General features: G+C 48.5%; 1 protein-coding gene across 1 annotated transcript in view; it reads left to right on the top strand.

The window, feature by feature from the left end:
* The window catches only part of IKBKB (inhibitor of nuclear factor kappa B kinase subunit beta), a 543,710-nt gene that overhangs the window by 58,878 nt on the left and 459,300 nt on the right, over positions 1 to 25,532 (top strand). The window contains exon 3 of the mRNA XM_078666224.1: positions 9,595 to 9,689. Coding sequence (XP_078522350.1) covers positions 9,595 to 9,689 — 95 coding nt within the window. The remainder of the gene's footprint in view (positions 1 to 9,594; positions 9,690 to 25,532) is intronic.

Raw genomic sequence — 25,532 nt, 5'->3', positions numbered from 1 at the left:
TGGAGACACGTGTCCCTGCTTATTGGATGGCACTTCTCAAATCTTGGTCATCTGTCAGTTGTTTATTGCTGTATTTGATTGTTAAACTCCTACTGATGAGGTGAAACATTTGACCAGACTGGATTACAATGTTTTAAAGTGACAAAACAAAGAAGTAATACCATCACAAAAGTAGCATAATTTGTCTTTTCTTGCCCCAAAATGTAGTCAACCCAGCCGCATAATTTGGTCCTCTCCTGCCACATAATTCCAGTGGCTCTGATTATAGTTTATGAGCTGCAAGTAACAAAAGGACTTCTAAGCAGTAACCCACTGACCTTTCTACATAACATCAAATCTGTGATCTGCAAGCTACGCGCTTTGCTTTGCAGCAGGCATATACACTCTCTCTGCTAACTAATGAGTTAAACCTGACAGGACAAAACACAGATCTCTCCTGCAAGTACATGCGTCAAAAAAACTAGGAGTCTGCTGAGTAATTTACTTCATGAAATTTTAGCCGGCCAGGTACAGGTGAAAATGGCTACAACACCTGACCTGGCCGTCCAGCCATACTGCACTCCCCCCACACCTGCACTCCCCCCTCAACCTTTCCCACTATGACCTAATTGTGAAGTCCTGGTGGAGGGTTCAGGTGAATTGCATTGCTTCACTTCTGGGTCGGGCTGGCCCAGTAGGGGCTGAAGTGAGAAATAAAAACTAGGTGAGAATGGCAAACAGTCACAACAACACTTGGCCTCTTCACACTTTTCCCACCCTCGCTCACCATGGCCTCAGTGTGCCTGCTGAGGGAGGATAGTTGGGGAAGAACGCTGCTTCTGGAGTTGGGTCCAGCCCCACAGGGTCCAGGTTAGCCTCCCAACATTGATGCAGCAAGCCCCCCCCACCCCCATTCTTAGTGCCATCGCCTCAAAGCATAGTGCTAAGTTTCTATGGCCTGTTTGTCCGTCACAGAGACGTGGGCATAGTGGTGGCCGGGGAGACAATAGGACACACTGTGGGCAATTGACTGAGGCAGAAAAAAATGGTCCCCAGGTACTAAGGCACCAGCCCATCAGCCCATGGCCGATTGCCCGCTTTGCCAATCCCACCCTAGCTGCATCATCAAGTGCCTACAGACTAGAAAGAAAAATGTAATTCTAAGATGTGCATTCTTTCACAGTCTCTTCTGGTGGAGGCTGTCTATCTGGGATCAGGGAGAAGAGGCCTGTAACAGTGAAAATCGAAAAATTCCCATATCGGGTGATTATGGGTCCTCACTCATTAGCAAGATATAGAGTTCTAAGGAGAGTGCACTATAAAGTAAGATGGACTACAGAGATGAAGTGGTCTCATTTCAAGATCTTTTTAATGGCCTTCTTAGTACATCTGCATTAGAAGTCTGACTAACTGTGTAATATGCTATCTAAATGTCTCATTTATGCTTTCTTTGCAAAAAGCATTGAATAATGAAGACAATTGGGTGATTTACCCTCGCTTACTTAGCCAGGTAGGCTACATACACCACCCACTCATTCATCAGAAGCATACTTGTATAAATGAGGTCTTCTTTGGGCAGTGCTGGGCCTGACCGGGGAGCATCAGGCTTCTTTCAGTCCAGAGATATCTGGTAAACAGTTTTGCTTTTGCAGCATAGTCTTTCACTTAATCAGCAGCTTTATCAGAGGATCTGACATGATTATTTAGATTACTACAAACAGCCACCTGTCCCCGGAAAGCCTCTTGTATGCTGTGATTAAATTCTCTTGATGTAGCTATGTTATTTTGTAGTATTGTTTGTAGCGGTATCAGGGTTATTCTGTCTCTGGATTTTCATAAGATTTCATAAGATTATCACTAAACCTAGGAAGGCCTGACTCTGCCCTGTCTTAAGGGTAGGGCCTTCCTTCTTTGTTTTTAGGTTTTGCCTAGCAAAATGCGTACGAAGTACGCATACGCTAGCAAAATCCTTATGTTTCTCTGTGGGGTCGGGTATCCGCCCCCTCCTCGCCCCCTCCTCCCATTGGCTAGCTCCATAAATGAAGGCTAGCCATTGGGAGCCGGATCTGTCCGTCAAGGCCGGACGCGATTCGGGGGCGTTCCCGAGAATTTTTCTCTTTTGGCCTCGTCGAGGTTTGTTTGGGCCATTTGGCGGCCGACCGCCGGCCGAGGAAGTCCAGGTGAGTGGTTCCTTTCCTTTCCTGTCCCCCCTCCCGCTGTCGGTTCCTTTCCTGCCCCCCCCCTCCCGCTGGCCGTTCCTTTCCCGCCCCCCCCCCTCCCGCTGGCCGTTCCTTTCCCAACCCCCCCTCCCGCTTCCGTGTCTTTCCCGCCCCCCCCCCCCTCCCGCTTTCGCAAGTTTGATATGGCCCTGTCTTTCTGTACTTCGGGAGCATAGGAATGACCGCTCAAAGGACCTTACTGTGGAATAAGCGTCGCGTTCAGGTATGTCGGAAACAGAAGTATGCAACACTTAGATATGCAAATCTAACCTGTGGGTGGGTGCTGGTGTGGACGCATCAACAGCCCTTGATTATGCTGAAAATTTTCAAATTGTTTCAAGTTAACTAGCAAAGCATGGAAGAGAAAACCCGCAGACTAGGAAAAGAGTGCTCTGAACATCACAAGAACTTGAAATTCATTTACAGACGGGCAGAAAGTAGGGAAACCTTCAGCATTTAAGCATCTGAGGAAAGCTTGCAGAACCCTGCATGGATACAAATTAATAAAGACGTGGAACCGATATAATGATGATCAATATATCAATATATATATTGAGAGCACACTGTCACCCAAAAGGGCATCCTGGCCCTTTGGGAAAACTGGTGAAAGAGGGACAGGCCTTTTCTTTGTCATGCAAACATTAGACGGCGTATTAGGTATATGTAATGTGCAAATATTATCACATACATAATAATGAAAGTATAGCCGGTTTTTGAGAGTGAGAGTGAACTACAGGGCCCACGAGACACTGAGGGCATAGCTGATTTCTGAGACTGAGAGGGTCAACGAGACACTTAAAGGGTAGCTGGTTTCTGAAAGTGAGAGAGAAATTCAGGGCCAGCTACACACCGAAGAGCTCGCTGGTTTCTGAGAGTGAGAGTGAGAGTGAACTGCAGGGCAAACGAGACACTTTGGGGAGAGCTAGTTTCTGAGAGTGAGCGTGAACTGTTACTTCGGGGGGTGATTGAAGATGAGGCATTACGATAGAGCTATTGAGAACTGTGGAGCCAGCCAGGCTTGAGTCTCGGCGCCGGCTCTACAGCCCGTGATTCTGGGCACATCATTTAATTTCCCCGTTACCTTTAAAACAAACACTGGCCTTGTGTAGGCACATGCACAGAGCGCTCTAATACCGCAGAGTTCGCGCTATATAAAACTGAAAAAATACAAATAAATGGAGAACTGAGAGGAGGGTTTTCTGGCTCCCGTGAGTGTGTACAAGTAGCACCTCAGGGGCGGGAAGGGGTCGAGAGCCAGCTGAGAGGGCCTGTGGCGGGGGTGCAGGAGGGAGGGGGAGTGAAGTTTGACAAGCTGCGGCTCCAGCTGAGATGCATAAACTTCAGGGAGGGGGGGCAGCAGGCGGGGAGGGGCCCCACAAACGCCCAGCACCACTGCAATCCGCGATCCCTCACACTGGGGAGCAGCCCTGCTCTGGGTAATGTGAGACACAGGGAAACCAATCATGAGGCGAGGGACCGCGTGTGATCTTCGGCAGCCCGTCACTCACTCTTCCCTTTCACCACACTCTCCTTCTCTCACTGCCTCTCTCTCTTCTGCTCATACTCTCATCCCGTCACTCACTCTTCCCTTTCACCACACTCTCCTTCTCTCACTGCCTCTCTCTTCTGCTCATACTCTCATCCCGTCACTCACTCTTCCCTTTCACCACACTCTCACCTTGTTTTACATGACAAGTTTAAACAGTATGCAGCATTCGGCAAAAAGGTCTGTTTTATTAAACCTGCCAATGCTCTGTTGACCTCACTGTCTATGCTACTTCCCTTGATAACTCATCCGGGCTTCCGAGCAGTGTCCCAGTAATCATTTAATAATACATAATAGACTAACTATGGGGTACACTTGTGAGGCATGGCAACCATGAAGCACGCAGATGAACAAGATCGAGTGAGAAAGAGATTGTGAAAATGTTGGCATTATTATAGTAAAACATATATAAAAAGGCAGTTTAAGCAGATAAATGTATCTATCGATCTCTCTCCCTGCATATCCCCCCCCCAGCACGTCAGGCAGGGGGTTCGGCGCACAGCAGCACACAGCTTAAGACCCGCAACCAACCCCCCTCCTTTTTTTTTTTCTCTCTTCAGCCTTGTGGCTCTAACTAACGCAATTCTGCAAGGGGCCACACTTCGGGTGGATCTGCAGGTCACCGAAGTGGCAGAAAATCAATATAAGCAGCCTGTCCCCTCCCTGCCCTTTCCCAGCCTGTCCTCTCCCAGCCTGTCCACTTCCAGCCTGCCCTTTCCCAACCTGCCCTTTCCCAACCTGCCCTCTCCCAACCTGCCCTCTCCCAGACTGTCCCCTCCCTGCCCTCTCCCAGCCTGTCCCCTCCCTGCCCTCTCCAAGCCTGCCCTCTCCCAGCCTGTCCCCTCCCTGCCCTCTCCTAGCCTGTCCTCTCCCTGCCTGTTGTTGTGTCCCGGCGGCAGCAGGCAGCAGCGTGCACTGCGTCCCCGAAGTAACAGCCCTAAAGCAAGCAAGCAAGAAGTACGCCCCCCTCCCACCAATCCCTGTTAGGTAGTGGAAACTGTCCAAACTGGGGTGCAGACAGCCCCTCTCACCTTTCGGCCTGGTACCACTGCACCAGCCGCACTACTTCCCTACTGACCGTTCTCCACTTCAGCCCCGTCTAAATTACAATTCATGCTTGTGACCCTTTTGCCTGCTTGTGCTTGTTTTCATGACCATGTTGCCTGCTTGTGCCTCTGTGTGCCCCTGTTGCCTGCTTGTGCCTCCGTGTGCCCCTGTTGCCTGCTTGTGCCTCCGTTTTCGTGCCCCTGTTGCCTGCTTGTGCCTCCGTGTGCCCCTGTTGCCTGCTTGTGCCTCCGTGTGCCCCTGTTGCCTGCTTGTGCCTCCGTGTGCCCCTGTTGCCTGCTTGTGCTGTGTGGGTGTGTGTGGAAGGCTCTGTGTGGGTGTGTGGAGGGCTCTGTGTGGCTGTGTGTGTGGGGAGCTTTGTGTGGCTGTGTGTGTGGGGGGCTCTGTGTGGCTGTGTGTGTGGGGGGCTCTGTGTTGCTGTGTGTGTGGGGGGCTCTGTGTGGGTGTGTGTGTGGGGGGGGCTCTGTGGGTGTCATTTGCGAGAGATAAAGCTAGTGGCATTGTAAATGACAATGCCATTTATTTATGTTAAAAAAAACATAAATAAGAATAATGTCAAGAGCAATGCCAATAGCTCTAACTTTAACAAAGGCAAAACCATTGCATTGTAAATGCTTGTTTCCAGTGATCTCGCTTTGGTGCTTCTGGGGAGAAAGGTGGACTATAATGAACTTTGTGATATTTTCTAAATGCACTAATTCGGATTGTTATGTGCAATCCTGCATGTTTGTCACACATGTGTTCCTTGGTTCCCTTCTTCATGGCATTGAACTGAGGGAGCAACTTGTGAAAGTAAAAGATGGTTTTCCTTTGAAACTGGGTCGTCTAATTCGTCTGGGTCGTCTAATTCACTGGCCAATGCTTTCAGCTGAGGTCTGGTGTGAAAATGTAAAAATCTGACCCTATTTTATCTAGTGGCAGGAAATGGGGCACAGCTTCAGAAAGGTGGATTACAACTAGCCACAGAGTCTCATCTCAGCATTTTTATTGTTCATGAATGGTGCGGAAAATCTATTTCATGTATGTTTATCATATCTACACTGTAGCATTCATACATGGGTACTGGAAAAGGTTGAGCTGAATGCACCTGATCATGCATGATGCATTTTTCTGCTTAAATGTGTGTTCTGAGAGAAATGCATATTTCCCACAGTATTGCTATGGTGCTTTCTCTGTAGTTTGGGGATGGAATCTGGCTGCTCCTTAAAGTAATCTTTGTTGCATATTATAAGCACTATGTTCAGTTGGCTCAACTGGCGTTTCATTGTGTTTACTTGAGGTGGGGATGCTTCCATTTTCGTGGCCCGTCATTATGCAGTTCGCCAAGCAGCTTGATCACATTTTGAGGGATGGGCCAAAGTATGTCACTGTGCAGCATTTGGATCAGTGTCTGTATGTCTCAGAATAATCATGATTCTATGCCTCCACATGCCAAAATGGATATAATAATCCTCAAGTAAAGGGGGTATAGCGTACCCCAGGGTGACGCCAGATTCCATGTCTGGACCTGAAGATTCAGCGTTGCTTCTCATGAGAGGTTGTGGTAAACACTATACCCCCTTTAGTTGAGGATTTTTATGCACACTTTGCCATGTGGAGGATAAAATCATGATAATTCCGAAACCTACAAATGTTAACATATACTATCAAATCAGATAACACGTGTTGACTGTTTTTATCACATAAAGGAACTTAAAATAAAGAAAACTTAATAAGATTGAGGATTTTGGTCTCTTTGTTATCGGGTGCACCTTTCTTTATTGTTTTCCTTGATATGTCTTTGCTTGGCAGTAGTACCACTCAGCGGCTGGTACTAGGGTGACAGCGCACTGAATCTTAATTCATTGAACATTGTGGGAGGTGCTTTTGCTGGTTGTCCGCTTTGTTTTGTTTGTTAGCATTTGGATTAGTGATCAGAATTCCCGGCCTGTTATGATAGCACTGGTTCGATTTAAAGGGGCACTATATTAGGAAATCCTGTTGCAACTTTGGTTGGGTTTAGAGGTGATTTGCTTTGTCATTCCCCTTATAGCTCTAACTGCGGGGCAAGAAGAGTAGTGTTCCTTTTAGTGTCCTGTGGCATTGATTGGGTCTAAGTCAGCACTGTAAATTTATTCATTATGTTTTGGGTTTGAAGGACTATTTTTTAGGGGGAGGACATGTTATGGCTCTGATTGTGCTTAGAGGAATTCTATTCCTTCAGGGGTCATGTGGTTGTCCTGACAAGGTATGACCTAGAAGAGTGCTGTTCCTTTAGGTTATGTTGCCAGTGTTTGTTTAGTGCACTTCTACCATTTGTGTGCTCCAATTGCTCCTTCTGAGTCTAAGCAGCCTTTATGGTTGTTTCAGGACTGTTAAGGCCCACCTCGTGTCACATGACCTTCTTTCGTTTCCAGTGACATTTCATGGAACACCCCATGAATGCATGAAAAGAGAGTACGTGTGTGTGAGTGCATGTTGGTAAAATATGCCAATAGTGGAGCACGTGCACTCTAACCCAACACAATGACAACAGTCCATTTTAACACCAGTTGGTGAGAATCCCATTTTGCAAAATCAGTGGTGCTGGAAGGTGGAGTTTTGATGAAGGTGCAGTGAAGGTGTTTTGATCTGACCAGTTCTGGGTTTCTCGTTGACTAGTGTCAAAGTGACTGTTGTCATTGAGTTTGGTTAGAAAAATTAGACCCTTGCTTTGTTTTGTAATGCTTCATTTTGGGCCGTAATCAATGTAGGGGACATGTTCTATCTTTTGTGTGTTTTCATGTGCTCGGGTTTAGGAGGTGCTATTCTTAAAGGCATCATGTTGTGTCTGCAGTTGGATTTAGACGGGTGCAAGTGTGCCGAGGTCTGCATTGCTTCTGTTACCTGCATTTATAATGTACTGTTCTGCTAGTAAGGTGGTCTTGCGCTGCTTTTTATTTTCTTTCCTGAATATGATTCGGGCTGGAATATGCATGAATGGTTTTGAAAGTTTGTTGAGGACAGCCTCAGTGAGGTGTATTGATGTCTTCTCTGAAACTTGGAGGATGATGCTACATGCAAGCATGATTACTTTGGCAGATGGAATACTCATATACTTATCAATTGAAGACATATAGTGCAACAGATATGATACGTGCTGATCTATACTTTTTTTAAAAGTTACCATGTGTTCCATAAGCCCTCCAATATGAGGGCCTGATTCAAAAAAATGATCTGTCAACATGTATGCACTGTTTCTAGATTATTTTTTGCCGGAGTTTTGTATAGTGCAAACTTGACTCGAAGGTATCAGGTATCTGAGCGCTTTACATGGGCACCAGTTGCGTTACACAAGGACACATTCATTTTTGTTTGCCATGGATTGGACTGAATTGTTTGTCGGAACCCACAATAGTGGTTATGAACTCTCAAGGGGATGAAGGAATGCTTCTTCCGCTAGAACTGACCAGATCAGAGCCATGGCCAATTTTTTGGATTGTATAGTTTCCTTCTTTTGTAGGTGCACGGTTTGCTGTGGGCATAATTATATTAAAAAGTTTGTTGGAAGGATATAACCTCTTGTTATGAGAAGGTAGTGGGAATATTGGCATCAAGGCTTTTTTATGGTTTCTTCCTGGGTGGTGGCAAAAGCCATGTTTTACTAGATCTATAGAAGCCCACATGGTTACATAGGGTATCATTTTGAGTTTGGCACAGCAGGAGTCTGTTGTAAACTGATGGGAATTTAATGGTTCGCCTGCCACACTTAGAGGTGGAGGTAAGCGTTAGATGTTTAATGGAGGAGTCACAACTGGCTCTGTAGGCATAAACCTCTTTCCATTCATAGTTTCTGGAAATCGGGGTTATTAAGTTACCTTGTTTATTTGAATCACCAGTTTCCCCTGGCATTGGGTATTTAGAATAATTTTTGCAGGAAGTGCAGTAGTATGCCATTTATGGCCCCGTGAAATGATGCAGAGAGTTTCAAAGACATATGTCTGTGAGTTGGTAACAGCAGACCATGTAAAGCTCTCAAACTATGGCTTCGAGGAGACCAGTGAGGGTGTACTCTTATTATTGCGCTGGTGACTCAAGATGTAGTTAGTTAGCGGAATCGAGTTTGGAGGGTCCAAGTGGGATGATTGACTGTATACTTTGTGGGAATCCAAGAAGATTAAGTATTCTTCTTAGGAGCCTCAACAGGCTGAGAGGAATTGACCATGAGTTCTAATTGCAATGCTAGGTATAGATTAGAGCCAGTTAAAATTTTCTATTTGTTGGCTGGTGTAGATACTAGAGTTTCCGTAGTTTAATAGTATGCTTTTTATAGTAAGGTTGAATTCTCGCACATTAGAATCTGTTTTTGAAGGGTTACGTTGAAAGTGGTTTTATCCAATGCAGTTGTTAGTTGCAAAGAGACAAGGTCATATAGTGTTGTTTTTAGCATGCGTCTGTTATGATGTGACTGTGGTGAGGCTGAGATTGTAAAGGTGTCTATCCTTTGTAAATAGTTGTGTGGCTTTGGGTGTGTTGGATTTGGAGGTATGCTCTTCCCTTAGGGATCATGAGGTGTCTCTTGTGTGCTTGGGTTTAGATGGGTGTTTTCCCCTAAAAAATTAAGATTTGCATTGAGCAGGTTAATTTTAAAGGAGAGCTATTCCATGGACATGAGTGTTGCTCTACTGGGGCATGCAAAGGTGCTAATTTTTCAGACATTGTGTCTTACCTCTAATAAACCTACACAAATGGAGAAGGCAGGTCTGTTTTATAGTTGCTGTAGTCTTGAAATGGTGGTGCTAACTCTTTCTTTTTATAACTTTTCAGGAGCTTAAAGAAGAAATTGCAATCAAGCAGTGCCGTCAGGAACTTAGTCCACGGAACAAAGAACGCTGGTGCCTAGAGATCCAGATAATGAAGAAGTAAGTGTAACTTACTTCCCTTCTTGGCACTGTGTCCTTTTCTGTGATTAATTTTATTTGAGTAGCTTGCATGAGTTTGTTTCTGTGATTAAATCTGTATTTGAGTACATGCATACTTTTTACCCTTTGGGGAAATTTCAAAGAAATTGGGACAGATTGATACATTTTGCAGAACAATTTTAGTATTCAATCTTTTTTATTGAAAGAGTTTACAGCACACATGACAAACTTACATGCAGATTTGGTCATTTGGCTTTGGTATCGCTTACCAAAGCCAAGTCCAAGTCTTGCAAGACAGACGAAGTCCATCCACATTAGAACAGATTGTGCCAATGCCGAAAGATATTGTGTGTGCAAGATCGAGCCAAACAAACAAAAACTTTCAGGAAAGAGATCCCCCCCCCCCCTTTACCCCCACCCTCCACCTGTGTTCCAAGCCCACCTTCTGTACCATCTAAGCCATTCATACATTCCGGTCCTGCACCTCCTGTATCGGCTCCGAGGGACGCAGCAAGCAAAGGTATCGATGACAAGTAACCTCCCTGAATTCAGAGGCCAACAAGGACAAGAAGGGCTGCCACAGCTCCACATACTTAGCTCCCTCTCCGGCCATGGTCAACGTAAGCTTTTCCATACCCAAGACCTGCCACAGGCGATGGAGCTAGCCATTAAAAGTTGGAATATGGGCTGTCCGCCAGTGGGAGAGTATATTTTGCATTGCTGAACCCAGTGCTATAGCTATCAGGCGGCCTCTGCGTGAGCGCAGTGAGTAAGTCAGAGGGTTTGGGAGGCCCAGTTGAACATATGAGGGGAATCTTGGGATCTCGGTGTCGAAATGCCTGTCTTCTTCGTCCAATATCTGTTTCCAATAAGCTTGAAGGTGAACGCAGTCCCAAAGGAGGTGTACCAAGGTGCCCACCTGTCCACAGCCCCTCCAACATACTGCGTCCCTAGTGTGGTCCATGGCATGGATACGCTCAGGAGTGTAGTACCAATAGGTTTTGATCTTAGTAAGGGTGTCCGTGAGGCCCATGTGGTATGCAGAGTGTCGGACCCTATAATATATGCCCTCCCATTCCTTATGGCTGAGTGATCTGCCCAATTCCTTCTGCCAACGCGCTCTCCCGGAGCTGTAGGTGTGAGCAAATCTTACCTGTAGCATCCTATATAAATCTGATATCAGTTTTTTGTCTGTCTTGCGAGTGATAAGCCAGTGCTCTTAGGGAAAGAGGTGTCTATCCGCCTGGGGCGGACCTGGTCATTGAGCGCCCAATGTCGTACTTGTAGGTAATGCAGTCTCTCTGACTCTGGCATGTCGTATTCCTGCTTGAATTGGGAGAAGGGAATGATTCCCTCAGCTGAATACATGTGATCTAGGAAGCGGCACCCCGAGGGCCGCCATCTCGCAAAAGCCGCCGTATCCATACCTGGAGTAAAGTCAGGATGCAGAACAATTTTAGCATGAATTTGTTAAAATCCATAGGCACTGAACAGGCCCTCATGAAGAATAATTTTAATATTTTGATTGTGTTCACAGGAAGATTGACACACCCATGCCAATTAAAGTTTAAGAATATCGTTCTAAACAGTGAACTCTTTAGCACAGCTTCCCTAAATTTGCCTAAAACCGTTGGTGCCATGGCTAGCTCAGAAAATGGTCATATTAATCTTCATAGCGTCATTTTCTAATTCTAAATTTGTCTTTCTTTTACTTTCCCCATCCATTCACTTCTTATTGATTCTCAGTCTAAGGTTAGGACTGAAAATTACCTCGGAAGGGGATTCTTGGATAAATAAATGAATAAACAAATCTTACAATCTAGTCAGTACTCGTCTATGCTAGACAAATTTACCAGGCTTAAACAACAGCTTTTCTGTTGTTCAGGTTACAATGACCTTATGGGCTCAGACTGGTAATGGATTGCTCTACCTCATACAGGCTAGGGTCTTGGACACGAAAAGTATCTGATTTACAGTTATATTTTAACATTCAGCTATTTCTGTCCCCAAACATGAGCTTTTCAGTGTAAGAAAAAGCGTAGGTTTCTGTCAACTTAAAGCTATGTATTTTCAAAATGTAAACCCAAAACAAAACACTATCAGTTTAGTGAAAACACAATTTTGTCCCCGAAATGCCATCTTTTAATTTTTAGTTACTACGTGTTTGGTGCTCAAATACTAGTTAGTCATTTTCCTCAAGGTCTCACATGTATTAATGACACACATGAATAGATTTGTCTGGCATTCCCTGTATCACCATCTCATAGCATGGATCCCTGTAAAATGCCAAGAATTAACACTGTTATGCCAGGGCTAGCATTACACCAGCAGCAGGCACCTTAATGTCTTGGATGACCTCAACATATCGGGAATTGGCAGCCTTATGCCATGGCCAACATTTTGCCAAGGACTGGGGCCATCGTGCTATGGAGGCTCACAAAACGTCAAGAATTGGCACTATCGAACAGGGGCGAGCGTTACACCAGTAGTGAATACCATCATGCAATAGATGCCCACAATACGTCAAGAATTACTGCCATTATGCTGGTGCTAACATTGTACCACGGATATGCACAACATGCTACATGGATGTGCAACAACTTAAAATTGTAATTTCTAATATTTACCCTAGAAGGCTTTGCAGTGTTCCCCTCTTGGCTGCCTTCACATCACACCATTGCTGCTCTGCTTGGCTCTTGGTTACAATTCATGCTGCATGCCAGGTTGCAGGATGATGGCAAAGGCCTTAAGCTACATATTGACTTACTGGGCAACAGTCTCTACACTGTGAACGGCACTGTAAGTGTGATGTAGAGCCTGTTATTCACTTGCAGCACCCTGCTGGAGACAAGCGGTGCTTGGTTCCAGGGCCCCAACATTCTTAGAGAGCCCTCATGCACAGGGGCTCTAAGGATCCCCAAACTGTATGTCTGAAGGGTTGAATGTGTTGTCCTAGCCTATCCGATATGGTCCGTGTCTCCCCTGTTATCATCCTGAGGTTGTGGAGCAATCTGACAAAGGTGGCTAGATAAGACTTCAGATCATCTGAGTGACCATAAATATTTATGATTGGGCATTGCCCAAATGCTCTCATGGACCAACAATCCAATTTCCTTTTCTCTTTCTCCCACTTTATATATGTAAATTTGTGTTTTTAAACTTTCTACTGAATTCACTGTTTTGATTATCTAGCTCTCACTATTGGTATGTTCTTGTAGCCTCCTACTGGATTCCCTACTGAGAGCAATTGCCTACCCTCATCTGCGTATGAGTGAAAATCAAAAATACTGTGTGGTTCCCGCTTACAAGTTAGTTTTTCCTTGCTAGTTTGAGATATTCTTGTTTGCATAACAGTAGTCGATCATAAGTTCACTTTGCGATCATCTTGGATGTATGATTGGGAAATTTGTCTTTTTCACAGTCACTTTGAGATATTTGGGATACGACTATAGGAGACAGGATTAAATAAAACAACACACATTATGTAAGACTTGGAGGGAGCATTAGAGAATTAACAGTCTCTTGGTAAAAATGTTCAAATAATATTCATAACATAATATTCTTAACAGTATGCAAACATATAGAGAAAATAATGGTATCTGATGTTAAAAGATAGCAGAGATAGAAATTCTTGTTGTTTGTGGGCATAAGTTAAATACTTGCATTTCAGACCTCCACGGTTTCAAAACACACAAATATTTGCAGATGCATGCACCACATGCTGTGAACTTTGCCATTTCACCAAATATTGTAATAAAAGCTGTAGCTGTTGAAGTAAATAACCCCGTGGGCCTAATGACTTGCCTAATCCATCATTCACAACAGACAATGAATGTTTACTAAATATTTGGGACCCTAACGACCTTACCCACCCTGCTCAGGACTGGGTGACGCTAGGCATTATGTTTGCCAAACGCAATATCGCCAAATACTGGGGTGCTCAGGAGGTTCCCAAATTGAAAGATTGGTGCGCGGATTTGGATGCGGCCATGATGGCAGAGGGAGTGGTATATCTGCACCGGGGTTGTCCCCGAAAATGGGATAAGATCTGGGGTGCCTGGAATTAATACAGGGGACATTTGTGTGATCCACCGAGGCCAGATGAAGGTAGCGATTCTGATTGTTGGGGGGTGGGGGGGTTGGGAGAATGTACCGATGGATTTGGAACAATGTGATTGGAATACTCTACGAACTGTACTGATATTGTCTTCTGCTTTGCATTGCCTTCTTTTTTGTTATATGAATCAATTGTCTTTCAGATGCCCTATTCTTGTTCTTAATAAAAACACTTTACAAAAAAAAAAACAGACAATGAATATTGGGTATTTCTGCTCTAACCATTGTTAAATTGGAATGCTTCTACATGCCATTTGCTTCTGTCTTGGGAAGGCATTATTTTCTAACTCATCTTTCAGCAAGCATTGACTGGGCTATTTTATTTGGCTTTCTTACAATAAAAATGTATTCTCTTCTTTGACATACAGTTTAGAAAAAGGGCCTTGAAGAGATGGTGATCAGAGCACTTGGGTTTCTAAATGCACTTGCACAGATAACTGCACTGAGGTACAGGAAGATAAAGTCGGATGACCTAGGTGTATATCATGGCAAGACTATGATGCGCAATGTTCATAAGCTCTTCTATATCAAACTATAGAAATTATTTAAATGCGATGGGTGCAAGTTTTGACATTATAGTGAACAGATGTAATATTGAGTGGAAATGTGATTCAGCATAGTTTTCACCATCTGGAAACCACAAAAATAATGATGTTGATTGAATCAAAAACAAATAGTTGTGTGTTTCACAAAAACTTTTTATATAACTGTGAAAGGGAGTAACTATGCCAAATAAAGTAATGTCTAATGATACCAGGTCGGACAGTATGTCAAATGACGTTATAATTTGTGTTTTAGTATAGCACTTTGTAGTGTGTTTTCTGCTGTTTGGTAGTTCTGTACATAACGGCTTTGATTACCCAAATCAATGTATTAACCTTGGAAGGATACCTGTCACGACTTGCAGGTTACACACTGCGATCAACAGGGTTACACACATCCTGGACCTCCCTTTGCACTCCAGCAAACAAGCACAGGATATAGAGATGTGATTGTGCTGTAGTTTGCCATAGATGATGATTCAGATACAGCAGTGCAGATGGGCAACAGGGTTTAAGATAGGACATGAACTTCCATTGACAAGGGAGCGACTGGTGCATGGAAGACAGAGCATGATCACGGGAAAAGACCACCATGGACTGGTGTAGATTAGTGGTGTAGACCAGTGGAAAGATGCTAAAATAGACTAAGAGCCTGCAAGAAAGCTGAGACAGTCAAAGTGTTCAGCGTGAAAACTACAGGGGAGCAGAAACATTATTGAACTGCACCGACTTCTTGTTATGGCAACAGGTGGAAAGACAGCTAGAAAAGTATTGGACTCCCATTGAAGATCAAGAGCAACCTAGGACACAGGTGGTGGGTTGGGCATTGTAGACTAAACTGAAACTGTCACAGACTGGGCAGAGAGACAGGGTCTGTGGAAGATAAAAGGAAATCATCATTGCATAGCTATTGTAAAGACATGCTTTGATTACCAGAAACTGTGGCTCAGAAATAATGATATTACAGTACATCAGAGACAACATAGACCGCCTAAGTCTGACGGGGGGCGTGGCTTAGCGCGCAATGGAGGAAGACGTGCCTGGGTAGAGCTCCTGCCTGAGCTCCCCTACCCCGGGTCATTTCTCCGACCAAACTTGCCCTGATTGGCCTTAAACTGCTGGCGGACCTGCCCGCAACTCTTGCCCACACGCGAAACGATTCCTGGTGGGATCGGCCGAGGAGCTCCGCACCGGGGCCGAGAGCGCCGCGGCGGCCGGCCTGGCTGCAACGACGCTGGGACTGGAATCACGCGAGGCCGCGGCCCCGGCCCCTTGAGAACCACTAGGCCGCACGCCGCGGCCTGCTGGAAACGACCTGGCACCTGGCAGGCATAGACGGCGGCGGATGTGCTGATCCCCGAGGCGCCACAACCTCCGATCCCATACGCCCAGCTCTGGAGGGGCTTGGTGGGGGTGTCGGCGGGCCGGGGGCGGCCGGATTTCGGCGTGAATCAGACCTGGCGGAGACGGACCTGAGAAGACGCAGAGGCGGGGAGGTGACCACCCGGCGACCGGAGGCGACAACGGAGCTGCGACACTGGGGCAGTGCGGCGGCGCTGTGAGGTGAGCGGAGCCCCCTTCCTTCTCCCCCTCCTGCCCCGTGCACTGCCTCTGGCCGGCGCCGCCGCCCGAGGGCTCAGGCACCCACAGGACCTCGCGGAGACGCGACAGACTCCCGGACCGGGGGATCCTCTTCCCCCGCCCCCCCAGCGGAGGACGCAACGCGCCGAGGACCGCAACGAGCTACGGCCACTCACAGAGGCCGCCTGCGCCCTCACACACCTGCCGCAACGCGCCCTGGAGGGACGCCCTGTCAACGACCCGGCGGGGACGGCCGGGGCCTATCTGCCACAGACGCAGGACTGACGCCCTGAACCTACTGCAGCTTCTGTCCCGCATACCATCAGACCCAAGACGCCTGCCCTATTGCGCACATAACGGGACCACCACGACGGGCCTGGGGGAGCGGATGAGACCGCGAGGCCTGGGGAGACTTGCCCATTCTCTGCTTAGGGGACGCTACTCTCCTGCTGGCGATCACGGAACTGCTAAAGATAACGCCTACTCACGGGCCGCTCAGGAGTGGCATTCCGAAGCGACCGGACACTAGTACGGGGAGCTCCCCCCCCCGCCCCCCCACTCCCCCCCCACCTGCGAAGCCACAAGACCCGAGCGCAAGAGAGAACGGCGCACAAGGCTAAGCGCCGAGAACATCGCACTGCTGGTCAGCATGGCCTAACGCACCTCGGACGCGGCCTGTGGACTCGCCTACTCCCCTGCGCCCTCACAACAGATTGCGGGAATCGTCCCTGCCGCTGCCTGCACGCGCAGCCTGCCCCATGTCTAGCGGGGTGAAGACACGCACCGGAACAGGGGGTGCGTCGGTGAAGGGGAAGACGGCGAAAGCACAATCCAAAATGGACGCTGACCACGTGGCGTCGAAGCTGGACTCTGTCCTGGCAGCCATGGAAAGGATGGAGGAATCCCTACAACAGACACGCACTTCTCTGGAAACCAGAATAGACAGTGTGGCGATTGATCTGACCCACCTCAGGGCCGATCACAAGAAACTGCAGGATCGCACCGCTGTGCTGGAAGGTGCGGTGACAAAGATGGAACCGAAGGTGTCGCAGTCAGACAAACACATACAGGATCTTCTCAACAGGGTGGAATTTCTAGAGGACCGCGCGGAGGATGCAGAAGGGCGGGCAAGAAGGAACAATATCCGCTTAGTGGGCATTCCGGAGAAATGGGAAGGGATGGACCCCACGTAGAGAGTGGAGGACTGGTTACGTGAACTGCTGCCAGAGGGCGTGCTGTCGCCTCACTTTGTGGTGGAACGTGCCCACCGTGTGCCCATGAAACCCCTAGCCACTGGCTCGAACCCCAGACCAATAATCCTTCGAGTCCTCAACTACAGAGACCGCGACACGATCTTGCGGGAAGCCAGGAAGCTAGGCGAGATCCGGATCGACAACACCACAGTGATGTTCTTTCCGGACTATACTGTGCAAGTCCAAAGGCAAAGACACTCCTTCCTGGAAGTGAAACGACGATTGCGACAAGCTGGACTCAAGTACTCGCTGCTCTTCCCTGCCAAGCTACGGGTGGTAGCAAAAGATAGAACACACTTTTTTACGAACTCTGACGAAGTTGAGGCCTGGCTAGATGAGAACATGCCTGATGTACCTAGGCGAGCGCAAGGGACTGCTACCACAGAACGCACGAGAGGGGCGCGACGGCGCCGCCGACGACGCAGGGCTCCCACGCCTCCCAGAACACGAGAATCGCCAGCACGCTCCCCAACTGCAAGCGAGATGATGCAGGAACAACAAGACGCCCTCCGCAAGGTAGTGGAAATCAGCAGCTCCCCAACTCCGTCCCCTGCCCCGGACGCCAGCCCAACGCCTCTACCGAGCGATGAGGAAGCAATATATGGTCTGCAAGACTCCCAGCACACTGACGATCTCCCGGACGTCACGCCACAGACTGCAGACCTGTTTGGCTGAGTGACCCACACAAACTCATGCTCCCACGCGATGGACACAGCGTGTCTGCGCGAAGACTTTGCAAGCCCCCATTGTGAGAAGAGATCTAAGCAGCTACACATTGCTAGGCCCTGACTGCCTTGGGACATTGGACTCCGACCAGGTATTGTGCTTATTGTGTACTCATGGCCCAGCCACTTACTGTTGAGAACTGATCACCTAATTGGCAGCATCCCACGCGCCGACCGGCGACAATTAGACTATCTGAGGTGAGAGATCCCCCCCCTGAAAACCCTACTCTTACACCTGGATGCTTGGTGGGCTGCTATAGTCGCGCAGAGCGGCAGGATCTGGGCAACCGCCAGACGGCAACGGCCTTCCGACCCTACCCGGGAGGGATGTTGCACTCACCATGGACTATACTGTTATTTGTACTGTTACAACTTAAGCCACATAGAACCCCTTAGAACTGTATAGTTTACGAGCTCATACGAGCGTTTGGACGGAGACATGTTTTGTAGCCGACCTTTTGGCATTTTAGGTTATGTTGCCATGTTGAGGCCACGTATTTCCATCCCTTTCCCTACCCTTCTACTTACCCGGAGATCACCACTCTCTGTACTGACACTTTGGGGCACTTTTGTACTGGGGAGGAGACCCTGGACCAAGCGAGAAACACTGCCTGAGTATCTGCTGGACGGGGGGGTTGGGGGAACTTACACCCAAAGGAACATTGACTGAAACGAGAATATGCACTTGGAACATCAGGGGGATGCACACGTCAGCTAGGCGCTATCAGATTTACTCGTACTTGAAGCGACACAAGATAGGCATAGCGCTACTTCAGGAAACACACTTGAACAAGGCGGAGGTCCGGGCGCTACACCGCAAATGGCGCGGACAACTCTATGCCACATCCTATTCCTCATATGCCCGCGGCGCACTGATATGGGTCCGCCCTGGGATCCCCTGGACGGTTACGGACACTACGATAGACCGGGAGGGTAGGTTTGTTGCAATACAAGGCAGACTGGATGGGCACCAGATGGTACTGGTATCGCTGTATGCTCCAAACACTGACCAGGGAAGCTTCCTGGCGCGCCTCTCTACGATGATGGCAACCTGGCACGCGACCCCCTGGCTACTGGGTGGAGATTACAATTGCACGCTAGATACTGCATTAGATCGCTCCTCCCCGCCCCCTGTTGGCGCTCCGACACGCGGAGCCACGAAGGCACTGCTGGAGTGGGCCGAGCAATGGGACCTCCATGACGTTTGGAGATCACACAACCCTGGGACACGTGTCTACTCCTATTACTCAGGCGCCCACGACTTACATGTCCGCCTAGACCGATTCATGACATCCACTGATCTCCTACCCCTTGTGACTGACGCACTATACATGGGCCGCACACACTCTGACCACAATCCACACTTCCTAACCATGGCTTGGGACCAACCACACCCTCCCATTCCCACCTGGAGACTACAACCAACGATGCTACTAGACGCGGCTTTCCGCGAGTCCATGCTCACACGCACTGCTCAATATTTCGAGGACAACGCAGGCACAGCGTCCTCCCCGCAGGTAGAGTGGGATGCTTACAAGGTGGTGATTCGGGGCCACTGCTTGAGGACACAGGGCCACATGAGACATCAACTAGAGTGTGAACTCACCAGATTAGAGACCACTCTACTCGAAAAGGAGGGGGAGGCTGCTGAGGGTAGCGCTGACTCGCTACGGGAGGCGCGCGCAGACCACGCGGGCCTCTTAGAGCGACTTCGCGACATTAACTACGCAGCACACTCGGCGAGGACGCATCACATGAGTGACAGACCGGGCAAGTTACTAGCCTGGCTGATATCACAGGAGACGCGCTCGACCCCAGTGGTAGCGATACACGTGGATGGGAGGGGACTATTATACTCGCAGCGCCAGATCCACGACGCATTCACCACGCACTATACCGCACTATATTGCTCCCGATTACCACACCCACACCCTGACATTTCTGGCTACCTTGCTCCCCTGCCAATGCCACAGCTGACTACTGCGCAGCAGGACGAACTGGGAGCCCTGCTTGACCCTGATGAAATTCGCGACGCTATCTTTCACTTGTCTAATAGCAAATCCCCGGGTCCAGATGGGCTTCCAGCTGAATTTTATAAGGCAGGCTCGGACATACTCATTCCTGAACTTCTGAAGATGTATACTGCAGCCTTAGAGGCGACTGCCTTACCCCCGACGTTAAATGAAGCGACCCTGATCTCCATTCCCAAACCTGACAAAGACTGCACACAGGTGGGCTCTTACCGCCCGCTAGCGCTGCTCAATACAGACTACAAAATACTGGCCTCTACTCTAGCTCGGAGATTGGCCCCTTATGTGCCCCGATTGGTGCACCAGGATCAAAACGGCTTTGTTCCAACACGCCACACCTCCCACAATATCCGTCGCCTTTTCCGGGTACAAGAGTATGCCACCCAACAGTGGCCTAGGGCAGGGTGCTTGATACTGGACCTGGAGAAGGCATTCGACTCGGTGGAATGGCCGTACCTGGGAGCGGTAATGGAAAAGTTCCAATTGGGGGGGGGATACGAGGCCATGGTGGACTTGCTTTATGGCAAACCGACGGTTCGGGTCCGCACGGGCGCGCTGCTTTCGGACGCCATCCGGGTCCGCAGGGGCACTAGGCAGGGCTGCCCCCTGTCGCTTCTATTGTTCTCTTTGGCCATGGAGCCCCTAGCCACGATACTTAGGGCACAGGGGGCTGACTGGGGCATTCCTCTAGCGGATGGACTCCACGCAGTGTCACTGTACGCAGATGATTTGCTACTGTATGTCAGGGATATAACCAACATCCCGGCCTCCCTAGCTGACGTCTTCCGAACCTTCGAAGAAATGTCGGGACTGCGGGTCAACTGGTCCAAATCGGGGGCTTATTCCTTCCACCCGGACACGCCAGAGTGCGAGGTGCGCCTGGGCGGAGGCAGACTACAGTGGTATCCCACCACGTTTCGCTACCTGGGAATACGAATCTATCGAACTCCACTGGATGTCCTGGAGGGCAACCTCCTGCGGGCAATCGCCTCGGTTCGGGCGCAGATCACGTTCTGGAACACCCTACCCCTCAATGTGCCAAGTCGGATAGCACTTACCAAGATGATAGTGCTGCCTAGACTGCTGTACTATTTCGCTAATACACCGACTTATGTACCGAATAAAATTTTCCGAGATCTGGAGATCCTACTGAGAAGCCTCATCTGGAATAAGGGTCGACCCAGAGTAGCGCTGACCAAGCTCTACATGCCAACGGAACTGGGAGGCCTGGCAGTTCTCAACATTGAGCTGTACTACCTTTCGGCACAGATGCAATGGGTGACGGGGTGGCTCAGCGGCAAACATCTTGACGATACTGCCTCGGACGCTGCAGCCTGGATGCAAACACACATCAATACACTGTTCCACCCGCTAACTCGAACCACCTGCCCCCTGCAGCTACACTTGGCGGTGGCACGCAAGTGCTTCCTACGCTGTTTGCGACTCACCCGGGCTACAACACCGTATGCCCCGATCATGCCCATTCTAGGCACCCCGAGCCCAGCAGGAGCACTAACCGTGACTCGTCTGACTAGCTGGACACATGCAGGGGTGGATACCCCGGGTGACCTGTACGCTGAGGGGGTGCTGCTCACCTTTGCGGACCTGGCTGCTACCACAGAACTCCCGGCTGGACAGTTCCTGTTGCATGCGACCCTCTTGCGCACGCTCACTGCCTCCTGGGGCGATGTGGCGGAGGAACTACCGATGCATAGCTTTATGCAATACCTCCATGTTATGGGGAATGGCTCGCACGTCATCCATTGGTTGGCACAGGCTCTGCAGGCACACTCACAGCCATCCACATTACTGCTGCGGTACAAGTGGGCGACGGACAGGGGACGAGCCTGGACTGACAAAGAGTGGGCAGTGATACTAGCTGGACCGACATATATCCCGCGCAGCCCCCGCTTCAAAATCATCCAATTTTATATCCTACACCGCGCTTACCTTACGCCTGACAAGATAAATAGATACTTTGCCACCACAGATGCCACCTGCCCGCGCTGCTCTCTGACTGGAGCAGACCTATTACATATGCTGTGGAGTTGTCCTGATATACACGAATATTGGGACGAGGTCGTGACTCTCCTCACACGCAGCGCTGACGAGCAGATACCACACACGTGGGAAGCGTGTGTTTTAGGGCGGTATAAATGCACAAAGCTCAACAAAGTGCGGACACGCTTCTGGGACATGGGGCTCATAACGGCCAAACGCCTGATTACCAAACATTGGAAGGCAGCGAACCCCCCCCACGTACGACACTGGCGCGCTTCCTTCACTAATTGGGCACGAGCGGAGGGCACGGTCCTTCTTCGTGAGGAAACAGCGGGACTCCGCAAATTCCCTATTGCTCAGCTTTGGAACGACCTCCTGAAAACATTCCAGCACGCCTGCCAGGAACGGGGGATCACTTGAGGCAAGGGGCATCATCGCAGTGGCGATACCAACCGGTGCTGAGGGCAGATACAGCCCCACACCTCTCTCTCCCCCGCCCACCCACCTCTCGCCGTTACAAGACATGCGCCCCTGGATAAAGATAATACCGCATCTCTGCTCTACACTGGACACCTTTGGGGCACTGAGCGCGCGCAGCTACCCTGGCCCTGACACGCCTACGCCAACTGCAGACACCCCAAGAAATGGGGATGCCGCCCCCCCCCCTCCCATCCTCCTACAGGGGAATGATTAGCACATAGATGGCCTGCACCACCACCCTGCGCACTGCAGACATACAACATGACCCTGCACTGCGGAAGACGCCCGTCGGTCCTTGACTAAGACGGGGGACTCATGCCCCCCCCCCGACTGTTCCTATACACTACATGAAGTCTTGCTGGACCCCACTTTACAATAGATGCTCCACATCGGAACCCGCACCGATCTCCCCCCTTCCCTTTCCCTTCCCCTGTCTTTCACACTTGCCCTACCCCCCAGTTTTCCCAGCCATTATATGGGCGTAGGGAACAGTTTGTTTGCTGGTCAAGTTCCCTGACCAGACCCCTTTCCTTGCTTTACATGAAGACACTAGAGGTAACACGTCACTAACAGGAGGCAATCCCTCGAGGACCTCATGCTACCTGCGGATTGCGGAGACGCGATGTCACCCACGCACTGCACGAGGTACACACAGACACTTGGACACATAAGTGTTAGACACGGATTTGATGCTCTGTTCATTAGACGCTGTCATGTCCCTAGCGCCCTCCCAGCGATGTAACTGGGATGCCACACAGGCACCCTACTGCTAGATATTTGAGCCTTGCCCAACATGGCTGCAGACTTACCCTGCTGAACACACCTGCTTGCTCCTGTGCCTCAGTGAGCTATACTAATACACATATTGCCAATTCACGGACAGCAGCGTTGACTTGGCATTGGCGACACATCTATAGCCGACTCCCCTACCCATTTTGACTAACCACGGCTGACTCCCACGGGAACTTGGGAGGTTACATTCATGGCGCCACTGCTGGGTGAACATTGCGAAACGAACTTTGATGATAAAATGCAAAACCATGAGATCTAATACTTATAACACGGGTCAACAGATGGTTATACATGTTATCACATGGAATTCGCCGCCGGACCTCCGGGTTGTCGGCTGAAAGGCTGTGTCATCCTGTACAGAACCTGACAGACTGCTATACGTTCACGCAGTCATTGTGAGACGTAGATTGTGAACTGTATGATAACCATTTACTGCGCAATAAAGGTCTTAAAAAAAAAAAAAAAATAGACCGCCTAAGTCTGACAGAGACTCTAAAACGGCAAAAGGAAGTTTGAGAGGGGAGACAGTGGTCCAGTGAACAGTGATAGTGGAATACAACAACTGCCTAATAAACCCAAGTGCAAAGGAGAGACCCCTTTAATTTGCCAGAAACCTTTTTTCTTTAATATTTCCTATTTCTGTGCTAGGTACACTGTATTGGCCTAATGGTGCCAATAAATGAAGTGTTTCTCTGAAGGCAACCAATCAGAATGTATGGGTTCAAGGATCTAGCTGAAAATTTGCAAACCCACTGCAGTCAATGAGAACAAAGCCTCTCTTATCAAAGTGTATATACCTTTTTGTTTAAAACAGCTTCGTGGATCCAGAGAAGATCTGAAGGACCCACAAATTAATGCATAGTAGTTAAATATAGACACATTTGTCTTTTAAACCTTTGCAGTAAAATAGATAAAATTAGTTTAAACACTATTATAAAATTCAAAAGATTGACAGTATATCTTAAAATCAGATCAGTAACATTCTAAATTTGTCGCCGTATTTAAGAAATCCATATCTACCAACAGATACACAGGGCATTGTATTTAATTTAAAAAGGTAATCCACATATGTCCAGCACTCTTTAACAAAGTGAAGGTAGTCTATTACTGTACAACACAGTCATGACAGTTTATAATGAACAGTGTTATATCAAATTATTCCATTAATTGAGTCCTGATAAATGATGAGTCTTCAGTGGAATAGTAGTAAATTCTTTATTTGTTTCAAAAAAAGGGTTCTTTCTTCATAAAAACGGACTGTAGCCGATGCCTACGCGTTTCGTCCAACAAGGACTTCTTCAGGGAAATTAGATAGCTGTCTAAATTCCTCGATGTACTTGGGAGAGGATTTTACAGGTTCTTCTTATTGTTACTATTTGCATGGATCACTTCCTTAGTGCTGTTAGCGAGATCTTATACCACTGCTTACTTGTAGATATGGAGTGATATTTCTTCTGATACACATCACTTAAGTTTTTTGATTGATGTAGGATCTGTAGTACGCTGGGTTTTTATATGTCCAACATATTGGGTTCGATCTGACAGCGGGCTCCGTGGCGTCGTATCCACCGGTCACCATTTTAACATCTGTTCAGGAACTACTTTTTTCTTTCTTTATGAGCCGTCCTAAGGAGTGCACGTGTTTTCAATAGATCCAAGGACCATTTCAGTAAACAGAGCTGTAAATCATGTTCTTATCTCACATCTTCAGCGGTTGCTGCAGTCACCTCAATTCCACAATGGACTTGCCCGTCTCTCTCACGGCTATGGGTAAAACTAAATGCTATGTTATGTTAATTAATTTGTAAAGCGCGACTGTTACCCGAGGGTGTCCTGGTGCTGTCTGCTGTCCATGAGAAAAGGAAACATACACTATCGGGAGGAAGAGTCTAGAATAACCAGGTTTTAAGCATTTTTCTGAAGGGGAGTAATTCGGTACAGCATCTCAGGTGTGTGGGGAGCTGATTCCAGAGTTTTGCTGCTCCGACCACAAATCTCTTACCACCCCAGCGAGCCTTTTTCACCGGTGGTACGGTTACTAATGTAAATGTAAATGTATTTGAGCTTGTAAAGCGCACTGCTACCCGTCCGTAGGTTTCCTGGCGCTGTATAACTCTGGGGAACCCGTCCTGGCTTTCCCTGTGGGATGGTCCCTGCTGGGAGTCCCCAAGGTGGAGCTAGGCATCCCCGGAATTGATGGGGCCGTTGTGGAGATTAGGCAAGCTAATGCCCAGAGTTGCCGAGTGGAACCCCTGATTAGAGTAAGCACCGAAGCGAGAATTATCGAGTCCGCTGACCCAAGTCCACGACCCTGCCGCGTCGG

This window comes from Lissotriton helveticus, chromosome 11, assembly GCF_964261635.1.
Source record: "Lissotriton helveticus chromosome 11, aLisHel1.1, whole genome shotgun sequence".
Classification (NCBI taxonomy): domain Eukaryota; kingdom Metazoa; phylum Chordata; class Amphibia; order Caudata; family Salamandridae; genus Lissotriton; species Lissotriton helveticus.
The sequence above is the reverse complement of the archived record's forward strand: the minus strand, read 5'-3'. Positions and strand labels throughout refer to the sequence as shown.